The sequence below is a fragment of the Girardinichthys multiradiatus genome, chromosome 18, assembly GCF_021462225.1.
Source record: "Girardinichthys multiradiatus isolate DD_20200921_A chromosome 18, DD_fGirMul_XY1, whole genome shotgun sequence".
NCBI classification, from domain to species: domain Eukaryota; kingdom Metazoa; phylum Chordata; class Actinopteri; order Cyprinodontiformes; family Goodeidae; genus Girardinichthys; species Girardinichthys multiradiatus.
This window is the reverse complement of record NC_061810.1, coordinates 45,211,062-45,226,067: the sequence shown is the minus strand read 5'-3', so window position 1 is coordinate 45,226,067 and position 15,006 is coordinate 45,211,062. Positions and strand designations below refer to the sequence as shown.

The following is a 15,006-nucleotide window of genomic DNA, read 5'->3' as shown; positions in this document are numbered from 1 at the left end:
ATAAAATACTTGTTTATGAAATATTTAGAAAATCTAATCAATCAAACATGGGTTCATTTCAATGTTTATTATAAACAGAGGAGTGAGCAGCAACAGGTGGGGGAGGGACAGAGGTGAATTACTCTATGCCATTGGTTGGCAAACATATTATGACAAGTACCAGATCTGTGATTCTGAAGTTTTCAAAGTACCACTTTTTGTACATAAAGGACATCTCAAACTTGACTGTTATAGTTTGTTTCATGACTGCAAAAAACAAGAAAAAGTCTTCGATTTATTAGCACCACATGACTGACGGACGTATTTTTAAATATGTTTTCCATTTTTACTGGAAAAGTGATTTCCTTGTTAGAAGATGGAACAACAGAAAGGTTGAAGTCAGTATTTCAAGAGTGAAAGCTGGAGATTTCTCACCAACCCTGGCCTCACCTAGAAGTCGGTGCTAGCCCAGGTAAAACTAACTGATTATCTGCACTTCCGAACTGTACTTTACAACCTCTGATGAGAAACATCAGAGGTTGCAACAGCTCTGCGAAGCGAGGGGGTTGGCTATGTTGTATTAGCTTGGTCATGTGACAATGATTGGGATGCAGCCCAGGATTGTGGGTTGTTACTGTTAATATCAGTTTTTGGCCATAATGGCAGTATAAACAAATCACTAATACCAACATTTCTTGGTAGTACCACCAAAGGCAGCTGCTACTGGTGGTACCAGTACCAAGTTTGAGAACATTGGCTCTATCCTCCATACAGCTGGACAAAACCCCAGTTAGTCCGGCATGTTCTCTAGCATCTAATTAAAAAGACTTTTAGTGTTTTGGACACTAACTATTTAAACAACTTGGCACCTGTAACTGACTCATGTGTCTTCATAGCTATAAATGCAAGCAAGGAAACAACTTTTTCTGTTGGAGCCAAACTTATAGGTGGAAATGATGTAGGTTATTCTATGGCTGATGCTGATTTTTACAAGTCAGATATTTCACAGCTATTATTGTATTTTTTTATCTGTTATTTCTCCATGTGTCAAAGTTTTGAGCAGGCATCAGAATGTTCTTGTTTCTTTGGGTAATAATCAAAGAAACAGCCTCCAGAAATCTGGAGGAGACGTTTCAGCTGACTTGCATCGCCCCAGAAAGACAGGGATTGCCTGAATGAAGTCCAGTGTGAAGTTTCCACAGTCAGTGATGAGTTGGGATGCCATGTCATCTGCTGGTTCTGGTCCACTGTGTTTTCTGAAGTCCACACTCTGATGCAGTAATTCATGCTAAAGAGCCCCCAAGTATTGAGTCCATATGCTGATCAGTAGACGGTAGTTTTCAGTAGGCCCACATTTCTGAATTAAAAATCTTTTTTAATTAATCTGCTTTGATGTTAAAATTTTAAAAGAAAACATTTGGGGTTTTCATCGACTACAATCCACAATAATCAAATTAACAGAATTAAAGATTTTCAATGTATCACTCTGTAATGAACCAATACATTATTTAAGTTTGGCTTTTTGAATTGACTCGCTAAAATAAATCAACTAATCATCTATTTTATGGAGATGCAAAGTACAGGTTACTATAAACTTAGTGGAACATTGTAGCTCTGCACAATATGTCAATCCCATGAATAATCATACCAGAACCCGTAGTGCACGACGTGAATCTGCTCACCATGAGGAAGAGGGGCTTGTTGATGCTGGATAGGATGTGGATGGAGTTTGTGGTTACGGACTGTGCTCCGGCACACCAGGCCAGAGTGTAGAGCCACGGCTGGCTGATCACATACAGGTTGGTGCTGATGTTAACTGACTGGTATTTACTGCAGAGAGAGAGAGGGGAGGCTTCGATAACTTCAGGCTGTTGCTTCAAAAGCCGAACAGGATGAAACCCAACATGTTCCTGACCGTATTTTAAAACAAGAATCAGAGACAAATATGGCTACACTCTAAAGAGACTTCGTAAACCAAAATCCTCATTTAGTAAGATAGGTTAGGGCAGCCCCATTCTCTTAAAAATGGGAAAAACAAGAGAACATGCCATTTCAGAAAGGCAGTCTGTCAACCTTCAAACGTCAAGACAAACTGTGGTGGATGAGGACCCAAGTTTATCTGGCCTTTCAAGGAAACACCTTTTCTGTCCTACCATCACAAACGTAAACATGTTAAACTTGTTAAAAGCTTCTGAAACTTTAACTGAAACCTTGATCTTTTAGATGGTTCTGGTGGAAATAAAGGATGACTGGACAGTAAGCAAAAGCACCTGAAGCCCACAGTTATGTACGGAGGAGGAACTATGATGCTGTGTACCTGTTTCTCTTCCCAGTGGGCTGGGAACCTTGTTACATGACATTATGAAACATCGCTCCCTTTTTGTCAAGTTTTAACCCCAAAGTTTTAACCCTTGTGTGGTGTTCGGGTCTGTGGGACGCATTTTCATTATTTACTGAAGGAAAAATGATATAATTAATGTAAATGAATTGTAAATTTGTTTCCACTCATATCATGATTTTAATTAAGTGTTTGATTGTGAGGCTTTAAAAATCACAAAATGCAACGGGTCCACCAGATCCAGAAACATTGGCTGAGTAAAAACAATATGAACACCACACAAATAAAGAAGGTTAGTTCAACTTTACGAGCTATCCCAAAACAATCAGCAGAACAGCTTTATTTGACACAGTAATCAGCAGCCCTGATTATTTTACAAAAAACAAGTATATTTGTTTCTGCATAATAAAGTATTTTTAGTGGCTTCCAGTTCAACATAAAACCACAATTTAAATGTCCCAACAGAGTACCGGCTTAGGTACATTCACATGTAAAAAGAGATAAAATTGGCTTCATTATTAGTATCACAATGATTCGCCCAGAAATCTTTGCTTTGTGACAGGAAAGCTGAGAAGTTCAGCTGAAACCTCACTCTGAAGATGACTTAGGAGTAATAAGAGGAAACAATTTAAGCTGATTAAATAGTTGGAAGTTCTCACTTCATATGAGTCACTCCATACTTATTTCCCCCCCTTCTGTCCAGATTGTACAAACACCTTCCACTTGTTTCCTTCATCCAGTTTAGAGCCTTCTTGTCCTCCTTCTTGTCTCATCTCTACCTTCTCCACTGTCTTTCTACCACTTAAGAGGTGCTATTTGGACAGATTCTGAGTGCTTCCTGAACTCTACCCTCCTCTGTTAACCTCCCCTTTCCCTCACAGAACAGTATGGATTCAACCAGGACCCGGTGGACATCTGTATCATCAGTTACAAAACCAAAAGCAGAGCCAGACAGAAAAGAACATTTCCAAAGGTCTAGGTTTTCTAACAGAACATATAAATAGGCTGTTTTGTAGAGGTAAATGGATGTGAAAGCTGCAGTGGATGTGGATTTTCCATCTGTAAGTTCAGCATGTATCAGCACTGATGATTTTAGTGGTAAAAATAGCTCAACATTTTGTGTTAGGATAATATAGCTGCAGGGGCGTGCAAAAGTACCAGTTTCATACTTTTTATGTGCACATAATTGTGGAAGTGGAAAGAAGATGATACCCCTAAATGGAATAAAGTGCAACCAACTTCCTTCTGAAGTCGACTAATTCAAACAGACTTGTGTGAAATTTAATTTCAGTTTGAATCCAGCTGTTCTATGAAGGCCTCGGAGGTTTGTTCCAAGAACATCAATGAACAAACAGCACATGAAGACCAAGGAACGTAGCAGACAGGTCAGACATGAAGATGTGGAGAAGTTTAAAGCATGGTTAGTTTATAGCTCTGTTTAATTCATGAACTGATAATGGCAGTAGTACGGCACAATGCAAACCTACCAAGACATGGCCGTGCACCTATTCTGGCAGGCTGGGCAAACAGAGCTATAATTAAAGGAGGAGCAAAGAAGGCCTTGGTAACTGCATGAGTTGCAGAGGTTCACAGCTCAGGTGGAGGGAGCTGTTGACAGATAAACTATTAATCAGAGTTCAGAGTATGTGCAGTGGTGCCATGGCTGTATGGAGAGAGCAGAAGAAAATAAAACCATGTTGATTTAGCATGATGGAGTTGCCCCTGGGCTATTTCTTTCCTACGAAAGAAACTAACCGTACCCCACAATGAAACAGGGTGGTGGCAGAATCATGCTGTGGGGATGCTTTTTTTACTGCAGGGACAGGGAAGCTGGTCGGAGCTGATGGGAAAATGGGTAGAGCTAAATGCGGAACGAAACTGGAAGAAAACCCGTAAGAGCAGCAGACTCGTGGGACTTGGAGGGTCACGTTCTAGCATGACAATCCATGATCATACAGCCAGAGCTACAGTGCAATGACCTGATATCCACAGACTCTCTCTGTCTAATCTAATAGAGTTACAGCTATTTTGTGAAGATAAGGTGGCCTCTGAAGGTATTTGGTTGCACTGGATGGATCATTTTCTTTCTACGTTCAAAGGCACTGCATTCCAAAATGCTCCAAGTTGCCACAAACTATGACTTTAATAAAAATGTTTGTGAAGTGATGAGCAGTTCAGTACCAGATTTGTTGTTGTGACATGGTGCTGTAGTGCAGGTTCAGCCTTGTGATGTGATCCTCTGCTAGTTCCTGAATCGAGGCCTTAACTCCAGAGGTCTGCTGCAGCTCTGGGTCCAGATCGTGGACCAGCTCCCTGTCTTCGGATGGCAGCCACAGCACCTACACACACACACACACACACACACACACACGCACGCGCAGACAAGATAAGCAACTCTATATACAAACATAACAGCAGGAATAAATAAAAGCTTCCTGGAAACAGGAGAACCAGTGTAACTAATACCAAGTTAAAGTGGTTCACCCCTACCTTTGAGGAGTTAATGTGGGCCTGAATGACCTGTAGAGTTGTGTTGATGTAGGACCGCCTATAAGGATGTCCATACGGTGGCCTGCGCAGGTCAAACAACACCAGTTTACCGCTCGCAGCCGCAACCTCCAGAAACTGGGCCAAGGAGGGAACAGACTGGTTTTGAGCCTGAGAGCGATCCACCTCAGAAAGGGACGATGCAGTACCAAACGGATCCCTCTATAAGAGAGATGCAAGTGAAAATGGACCCTGTCGTTAAAAGTAATCACAATAATTTGTGCAGCTGCTCTGTATAATTTAGCTAGATAGCAGGCTTTTTATGTTTTTGGTTTTCTGTGAGGTCTGAGCTGATTATTCCCATTTAGACATTGATCTTGATGCAAAAACAGAAAAATGTTCATCCCCATTTATGCATCAAAACACCTGTTCATAACCTTTACTTCATTTTGTTAAAGTCAAAAACATGCTTCATATTACATCCTGTTGGTTGATGCTTTTATTGAACGGAAATGCAGGAAGATCTTAGCTTTGATGCATTTAACAAATAGGAAATCAAAATTTGGATTTTTCAGCATTTGACCAGCTGATCACTGATCAGAGCTGATCAAGGGAAAATGGATGGCTGCAGTTTCACATGCCTCAGTTTCATAATATAATTGATTTTTTTATGTTTGGATCCAGGCATTTGCTTAAGACAGACCTTTCTAGACCTGCAGATCTTTGAAACTTCTCATATTCTGAAGAAATATAAAATAAATAATGGCCGAAGATGACATATTTGCATCACCATTTTTATCAGGTTTAAATTAAATATTATATTCAGCTTTTGTACATAAAAGGACAAATCTGAAATTATTTAAAAGTTCTTGATTTAACACAAACTTAACCATGAATTTCTTCTCTTTTAAATAAAATTTGTAACTAAACTTTTAAATAAAATGTAAAATAAAACACTTTAACAAAAGAATACGCTAGTTTTAGAGTAAATGAGATACATACGTAAAAAGCCTCAAAAAAGGAACATTTTGATTCTTTTTGAGGTCAGTTTTAGACTGGACCCGTGTGTAGTTTTAATAATTACAAAATGAATAAAAGACATCAAAAATGTACTAATTGTTCTTTAAAGAATCTAATTAGTGTCTATTTTTCTGTGTATCTGTAAAGCAGTTTGGTTGCCGTGTCATATGTGAAGTGCTGTATAAACATTAATAGATTAGATTTTTATACCAATAAGAACCAGCTGCCAGCGTTCAGCTGCTGTAACTCGGCCCAGGTGAACATGGAGGCATCGAGGTGTGTCCGATTGGGGAAAACCATGGCGACGTTAGTGGTCCTCCTCAGGGTGAAATCATGCATCAGGAAGGGAACGCCGTCATAACTACAAACATTGTCGAAAATATTCAGTGATATATGATCAGTGGTATGTCATAAGTAGCTGATAAGGAAACATGAATGAAAGTTAGAAGGGAAAAGCAGAACAAACGAGACGAGGATAATAAAAGTCACCATAAAGCTGTTTATAATCAAAGCTCAATCAGACAGAAACTGTAAGATAATCACAATCATTCACAGAAACGTCACTAACACACCTCATTCTGACACTCGCCTCCCCCGGCTCGTTTCATTACTTGAAACCAACTCGGTCACACCCCGCGGCTAATCAGCATGTTTCCAGGCTGTGAAACCAGAATCTATGTGTTAATGGGAGAGCTAAGTGCTAACTGGATTAGCATGGCCATAATCACCTTGGCACAGAGAGTTGCACGCGGGCGTCTGATGTGTGTGATCAATGAAAAAGCTCGACTGCAGTTCAGCAGGAAGCAGCTGTTCTGCTGTTGACTTCAGCACCAGGAAAACAGTTTGTAGATATAAGTGAAATAATTAACAATGGGACATTCCCTGTTTTATTACGGCTGTTTATTTTTAGGGCTTGACTTTGTGAAACGTTTTATTAAAACAAAACCTCAAAGCTCCAGAAGCTGATAGTTAGATTATCCTTGTATATCCAGTAGTGACGTTACTGCAGCATCATGGTTGGCACTGTTGCAGTAAGAAGGTCCGCGGTTTAAATCCCTGCCTGGGGTCTTTTTGCATGGAGTTTGCATGTTCTCCCCATGCATGTGTTGATTTTCTCTGGGTGATCTGGTTTCCTCCCAGCATCCAGAATCATGACTGTCAGGTTAAGGCAGGGGTTCCCAAAGTGGGGGTCGGGACCCCTGGGAGGGTCATGAGATGATTTTCAGAATCATCATGATGTGACCGCTGAGGTGTATGGTTGGCCAAAAGGGACACATTTAATAAATAAATTTAGCATGAAATAAATAAATGTGAATGCCCCATGAAATAAAAAAATTTACCATGAAATGTCCCTTTAAATAATTAAATAATATATGAGAAAATTAAAAAATCAAATATAATTTTTTAACTTTATATTTTAGAAATAAATAAAGAGTAAAAATTCAATGTATTTTTTATGGGGTCGCCAGTCTCTGGTACTGGTATTTTGGGGGTCACAGGCAAAACGTTAGGGAACCCCTGGATTAAGGTATGAGTGTGTGCATGGTTGTCTGTCCTGTGAGTCTGAAGATAGGCACCAGCGCCCCCGCGACCTTGTAAGGATAAGCAAATACAGACGATGGATGCCGTGTGCATGGATGTGTCCACATATACACAACAAACCTGTGTTCCAGCTAATGAAATCTATTAGCCCTGTATAAACAAGTGTAAATAAAAATAATACCTTATTGTGACATCAGTCTCCAAGCCTTCTCCTCCAGCTTCAACTGCCTTTTCAAATGACATCAAAGTATTCTCTGGAGCGAGCTTCAAAAACACAAAACATGCACTATATCACCAACAATATACAGTCACAGTGTAGTTATAATGTCCACATCTGCAGGATCCAAATATTATGTCCTTCAACAAAAAATTAAAAGTTTTACCATCTAAGAAAAATTGGTTGTTTCTTTGAAAGTTGCATTGTACAACCCCGTCTAGTACCTGAAGATGAGTCATGTTCAATATCATAGGTCTGGAGGTAACCTTCGTCTGTTCAACTAGCCTTAAGAAAAGGCAGCTGGATAAAAAAAAAATATTTATCTAAACATCTTAAACCAGAATTCGGTCCAAAATAAAGCAACAGAACTTGCTCCCACAGTTTAGTGGGAAGTTTCAGGAAGAGGTTACATGGATCTTCCGCTCTAAAAATGATTTTTAGTCATTCCTCATGTGACTTTCCTCCTTGATGAGATGTTTAGGTGGATAAATAAAATCCAACTCTACATCATAAATGTCTAACTTTGCTATTTATCTTGATTGGTCCAGAAATAAATCAGGAATTATGTTTAAATCCAACACTGACCAGGTGTTCTGGTGAGGATTCTCAATCATCCAGAACACGTTAAATCCAAAAAAGGTTAAAAAAAAAAACAGCCCTCTATTGTTAGGGTAGCCTAATCTACAAGTGCATTTAGATGTGCAGACACAAACAGCTTAAAGGCTTGAAACTTCTCCCTCACTATCTTCAACCTGAGAAAGCCCTTTGGATGAAGAGCGAAACGTCTTCGACTACAAGAACTGATGTCCAGTTGTTTTGTTTTTTAATGTGTTTTTGGACTAAGCAGGTGTACGGCTCAGTTTAAATATTTCTGCAATATTTGATTGAAATAATTAATGTTGCAGTGATTTTTCTCACCATCCTCTCCCAATCCACGGTTTTATTTATGCAACTCTCGCACATCAAATACTTCAAACAGAAAGTGGGTTATATTTCTGCTTTAATATCGTCCACATCAGATGCCAGAACTTGTCAGAGAACAACAGAAAACCACTCATTGACTGTACTTTGTTTTTCTACCTTGTCATATCTGACGTACTCACTCCTCTGCACTGCTGGAGACAAAGTGTTCCTCTTACCATCGGAGCTCCTCTGTGACCAATGAGTGTCGGGGCGGGTCCCAGTGTTCCTGCCTCTTTAATGCAGGGCGAGTACATGCCCAGGGGAACCAGGTAGAGAGAGAACAGCACGGACAAGTAGAGAGCCAGGACCAAAACTTGCCGAACTAAACAGGAGAAAGAAACTGGTGTTTGCATTAAGGAAATAAACAGCTATTTCCAGTAAAGATAAAATCAGGCGATTATCTTAATCACTGTGTTTACCTAATCTAATTACTGACTCAGAGTTAAATCAGGAGTGTCCAAAGTGTGGCACGAATAGCATAAATTTGGTTTGCCAGCTCAAGCGGTGGATGCGGAAACACATAAAAAAATGTTAGGGGGCAATTTTCAAATAAAAATAACAAATAAAACATTTATTTCAAAATGTAAGGTTCAACACAAAGCAAGAGTGAACAATATCCGTTTCTTGTTGCTGAAAATCCACAAAAAAAAAAAAATCAACCCAAACATTTACAGGCCATTGTGTGCTACATTTAATATACCTAAAAGGAATGAAAAGAATCATCTTAATAATTTACTCTAAATCTTTCCAGGTAGGATCATCATGTATGGTGGCCTGCAGTTGAGCAGCACCCAAATGGTCCTCCTGAGTCATTACTTTGTAGAATCACCCTTTGCATCTCCGTCTCTCCCAACTTTGCACATCTAGTGTTTTTTACCCATTTCTTTTTGCAAAACTCAGTCAGCCTGTGTGTAGAACGCCTGAATAAGCATAAATATGAATACACATGAATATGCTTTGATCTAAACCATTCCATTGCAGGTCTGAATTTATGGAGTCCCCTGCTAATAGTTCTCCTCTCATCAGGTTCTCCCACCTGAGCTATGGGTCTCTGCAGCTCCTCCAGAATTACTATGGGTCTCTTGGCTGCTTCTTTGATAAATGCTATTATCAGCCTGTCAGTTTAGGTGGATGTCCATGTCTTTTTAGGTTTGCCATGCTCATGTTCAGATGATGGATTTGAACCCTTATGAGATGTTCAAAGACTGAGAGGTTGTTAAGGACCTTAGGCTGCTTCAGATTTGTCCACAAGCTTCTCCCTGACCTGTCTCCTATGTTGGTCTTCATGATGCTTTATGTTCTCCAACAAACCTCTGAGGGCTTTACAAAACAGCTGAATTGATACTAAAGTGCACACAGGCCGACTGTTTTTACCAGTTTGGTGGCATCGGAATGCCATTGGTTGTTGTGGATTTTATGTAGGGGTATCAGAGTAAAGGAGGCTGAACACAAATATATGCTCAACTTGTGTGTTGCCGCATCATGTAAAATCCTGAAGAAATACACTGAAGTTTGCGGTTACAACATAACAAAATGTAAAAAAAAAGTTCCCAGGGTATGAATATCTCTGCAAAGCACTGTACAGCAAGATGTAAATAAGGTAAATATAATATATTGCAGCTTCTCATGCAAACAAAACCATTTTTATCTTTAGAGTCTGACTGGTACTGACCAACATATACAGCAACAGAACTTGTCCAGATGTATAGCTCCTGATTTATTAAGGCATCCATCAGTCAATCATGTTGCTCCCTGGTCATTAACTGTGTTTTTCTGTGTATGTGTATTTATATCTCCTGTTAGTGCACATGGAGCAGGTATTAACATTACTCTCTGAGGCAAATCCTTCTCCCCTGCTTCTCTTGCAGGAGACCCCCGATGTGACTCAGCAACCCTGGATCTGCTGAGTCACCATGGCAACAAGGGACAGTCCCCATGGAGACAGGATGAGAAAAGCAGAGACCTGGAGGTCAAAGCCATTCAGAGTCTGACATAATGCAGGACAGAAAGAAACTAACACAATAATGAAAGATTGAAATAAAGAAGGGAAGAGAAAGGATCAGTGATCAAAAAAGGTGATGGACAGGGAAGGACATATTCAGAGAGACAATGGGGACAATAAAAAACCGGAGACAAAGCGGGAACATCTGTAACATTTTGTATAGTCTTTACCAGACAAATGAATCACATAATTTTCTGAACAGCTGCGTCTCCTCTGGGAAGAGCAGCTCCAAAGTACCTGAACCTTGATGGTTACAAAGCTTCAGCCTTCAGGACTCACTCAAGTCCTTCTCTAAATGCTAGCAATGATTTACTAATCTATCTATTGTCTCATTTCCTTTCAAATATTCCCAGCCATCAATTATTTAGGGAATGAAAAAGAGAAGGAGGTCATCAAACGGTCAAAACAAACCCTCCGTAAGAGGTTTAGATCACACATGGTGCTGTGAAAATGTATTTGCCCCTCACTGATTTCTTCTGGTTTTGTTACTTTTGCATGGTTCAGATCGTGATTTTATTATCAGGCAAAGATTATCTTAGGAAATGAAAACATAATTTTTCAAATGATGATTTTGTTTAAGGAAAAAAATACTATCCAAACCAGCCTTCATTTAAGCCAAATCAGAGAGTTTTCAAGCATGTTGAAGGTCATTCCACAGCATCTCAATCTGATTTAAGTCCCGACATAGACACCTAATTCCAAAACCTTTATTTTGTTTTGTTTGAGCCAATCAGAGGTGGGCTTTCAGTGTGGTTTAGATCATTATCCCGCTGCATAACCCAAGTACGCTTGAGCTTAAGGTCATACACTGATAGCTGGAGATTCTCCTTCAGGATTTTCTGTTAGAGAGCAGAACTCATGGTTTTGACAATCATGGCGTCCAGGTCATTGAGCTGAGAAGCAGTCCTAGACCATTCCCCTACCACCACCATGTTTGATCGCAGGTCAAAGGATCTCGCTCCAATATGACGTGTTAGTTTAACACCAGATCTGACAGGACCAGCACCTTCAATGCCAGTCCATTGGATATTTTCTAAAAGTCTTTTGGATCATTGCTGGAAGACTTGTACATGAATTATTATTGCTTGGTTTAAAAATATTCTCTATCTTTATGATTTACCAATAAAAGACATTTTCATTTATTTAGTTTTGGGAACTTTAATAGATACTTTATACATTTATCTTTGAAGTACGTTTCTGAACTATTACCAGAATTGTCATCATGTTTTAGAGTTGCATTTGGGTGGTTGCTATGCAGACTGAGCAGGAACTCGTGTGTGTGCGGAGGAGTCTGGGAAGCAGTCTGTTCGCACCCCAGCCAATCTCCATGTCCTTGAATGCCAGATGTGGACATGTGTGCTGTATCAGTATCTGGCCAGAACCAGTTTTATTCAGTAGGACTTGTATTTGTGAAACTGTGAGTAGCCACACCCACGATGCTGTAACATGAGTGTTTTTCCTTTCTTTAATAAAAGGCTGTGACACAGGGCAGCTCCTCTGAGAGAATGGGCTGTCTCTCCCTGGCCAGCCAAGATAACTTTGACTTGCTTGTGTTTCATTGCATACCTTCTCTGAGTTTATTAACTCTGACAATCATCAAGAAAGTTTTTGGCAAATAAATTATTTGTGGTTCTTTGGCCTTAAAACATTCCCAAGGATGCTATCTTTGCCCAGTCTTATTTGTTGAATTATGAACTCACACTTGGCAGCATCAAGTGTTTGTGATACCTGGTGATGGTCTTTTACATCACTGTGGGGGGATTTTAACTACTTTTTGCACATAGAGCCTGATTGTTTTTCCTCTTATAAATGGTAAATGAACTGAACTTATATAGTGCCTTTCCAGTCATACAGACCACTCAAAGCGCTTTACACTACAGCCACATTCACCCAATCGCACTCACTAACGCTCACACATTCATACACCGATACACAGATCGGTAGGCAACTTGAGGTTGCCTTGAAGTGCCTTGCCCAGGGGTACATCAACATCTGGCAGGAGAAAGCTGGAATCCAACCCACAACCCTGATTGCAAGACGACTACTCTTCCTACTAAGCCACAGTCGCCTTATGAAGTGATGATTTCGTCAAATGAAATCATCACTTGAAAACTACATTATGTACTTATGTAAATACAGAACCTTCACAACTCTGTATATTTTAATGTTATTATAAATAGTGTAAGTTAATCATTTAAACAATGGAAAGCATATATAAATGTTATGTGAAGCTTCAATGTATTTGTGCTAATGAAGCTTATAGGCAGTTCTTGTTAACCTCCTCTGGGAGGGAAGGTGTTATCGCGAGAGTTTGGTGGAGTTAGAGTTTCTTTTTTATGGTTGAGCTGGGAGACGGCGGGTTGGTGAAAATAAACCAGGCAAAATTATAAATGTGGTGTTTATGAATTTTCATGGTAGCAGAGGATGGTTACCAATTACAGAGTACCGCCGAAGTTTGACGAGGCCAGGCCATACGAGTGCTGGAAAAATGAGGTTAGTATTTGGAAGCTTGTTACGGACTTGGATCCGAAAAAACAGGCACTAGCTGTGGCGCTGGGGCTCGAAGGGAGAGCCAGAGAGACTGCTTTGGAAATATCCGCGGAAGATCTGAACCTTGCTTACTAAATTGGACGTGGTATTCCTAAGAGAAGAAAAAGAATGCGCTTATGAAGCATACTCCTATTTTGACTCGATATCCAAAGACAACACAATGTCAATGGCGGACTACATAATAGACTTTGAACAACAATACAACCATATGAAGAAGTACAATATGACCCAGCCTGACGCTGTGCTGGTGTTTAAACTCCTGGACACGGCTTGTCTCGAGGAGAAGAATAGGCAGCTTGGTCTCACAGCATGGACAGATTTGACTTTTGCGTCTATGAAGTCTGGATTCAAGTGGATTTTCGGAGGAAAAACCAGCGCACCAAGCAACAGCAGCGAGACAGAAAATGCCATTTTATTTACAGAGCAAAGACCACCAGGAAAATTCAGACGGAGCAGTTGCCCATCACAGAGCGGACAGCGGCAGCCACAGCAAGGTACAAATCCACTTGATAAATATGGTAAACGAACAAAATGCACCATTTGTCAGAGTACATACCATTGGGCTAAAGACTGTCCTCATCGGAGAAATGAAGTGAAGCTGACAGAAGATGTAGAGGAATGCAGCATTAAATTATTTACTAAAGTAATGACGGACTCTGAGATCTTTCTGACTGAATCACTTGGATCAGCTATCATTAACCCTGCCTGTACACGTACTGTTTGCGGTGAAAAGTGGCTGGATAGTTACATAAAAGACACGAGTCGCAGCCAAATTGATAAACTCCTGCAAACAGAATATCCAAGCTGCAGACCTTTCAGATTTGGAGATGGTCAGGTGGTACACTTTAACAGAAAAGTGAAACTTCCTGCCAAGATCGGACAAACAAAGTGTCATATTGAGACAGAGGTAGTTTCTGTAGATATTCCATTATTGCTGAACAAAATGTCTCTAAAAGAGAGCTGGAACTGTTTTACATATGGAGAATGACAGAGTTGACATGTTCAAACAAAACATTCCTCTTGAGTTCACTAGTTCAGGACACTATGGTGTGGACATTAGAGATGAAACTACAAAAATGAGTAGCAATGAAAGTGAAGCCCTTGTCGTCACAGCAGGGTTGTCTATAAAAGAGGAGCAAAAAGTTCTCCTGAAGCTGCACAAGCAGTTTGGCCACACCTCCGCAGATCGTCTGCAGATGCTCATTCACAGCTCTGGAAATACTGACAAAGACTGTTCAGTCGTTTTACAGAAGATTATTCAGGACTGTGAGATATACCAGAGATACAGCAGGACCAAGCCCAGGCCTGCTGTTGGTTTGCCCTAAGCCTCAGAATACAATGAGACGGTGGCAATGGATTTACATGAGTTGGAACCAGGCGTATGGTATCTGCACATCATCGACCATTTCACACGCTTCAGGGCTGGAAACATTGTGAGGACCAAGAAACCCTCTGAGATCATCCACCCGTTCATCCATTCATTGATAAGTGTACACGGTGCTCCCAAACGGATCTACACAGACAACGGTGGAGAGTTCAACAATGAGGAAATTAGAGACATGGCAGAAAACGTTAACATTGAGACAAAGACTACAGCGGGAGACAGTCCCTGGAGCAATGGACAGCTTGAGAGACACAGCATGACACTGACTGAGATCCTCCTGAAGGTGAAAAGGGAAAATGGGCGTGGTTGGCAAACTGCTCTAGACTGGGCTCTTATGGCCAAAAACAGTATGATCAGTGTGCATGGTTATAGCCCACATCAGCTTGTGTTTGGTCACAGTCCTAATCTCCCTTCTGTTTTGACTGATAAACTACCTGCTCTAGAGGGTACTTCTATGAGAACTAGAGTAGGACAGAACTTAGCAGCACTACATGGCTCCAGGAAAGCCTTCACAGAGGTGGAAT

General features: G+C 40.3%; 1 protein-coding gene across 3 annotated transcripts in view; it reads right to left on the bottom strand.

Annotated features, from left to right (window-relative positions):
- Positions 1-15,006, bottom strand: part of pak1 (p21 protein (Cdc42/Rac)-activated kinase 1) — a 136,598-nt gene that overhangs the window by 5,188 nt on the left and 116,404 nt on the right. For all 3 annotated transcript variants that reach the window (XM_047391381.1, XM_047391379.1, XM_047391378.1), the window contains exons 9-14: positions 8,723-8,868; positions 7,548-7,630; positions 6,035-6,185; positions 4,808-5,026; positions 4,499-4,656; positions 1,662-1,809 (exon numbers count right to left, since the gene is read on the bottom strand). In XM_047391381.1, the coding sequence (XP_047247337.1) occupies positions 1,662-1,809; positions 4,499-4,656; positions 4,808-5,026; positions 6,035-6,185; positions 7,548-7,630; positions 8,723-8,868 (905 nt within the window). The remainder of the gene's footprint in view (positions 1-1,661; positions 1,810-4,498; positions 4,657-4,807; positions 5,027-6,034; positions 6,186-7,547; positions 7,631-8,722; positions 8,869-15,006) is intronic.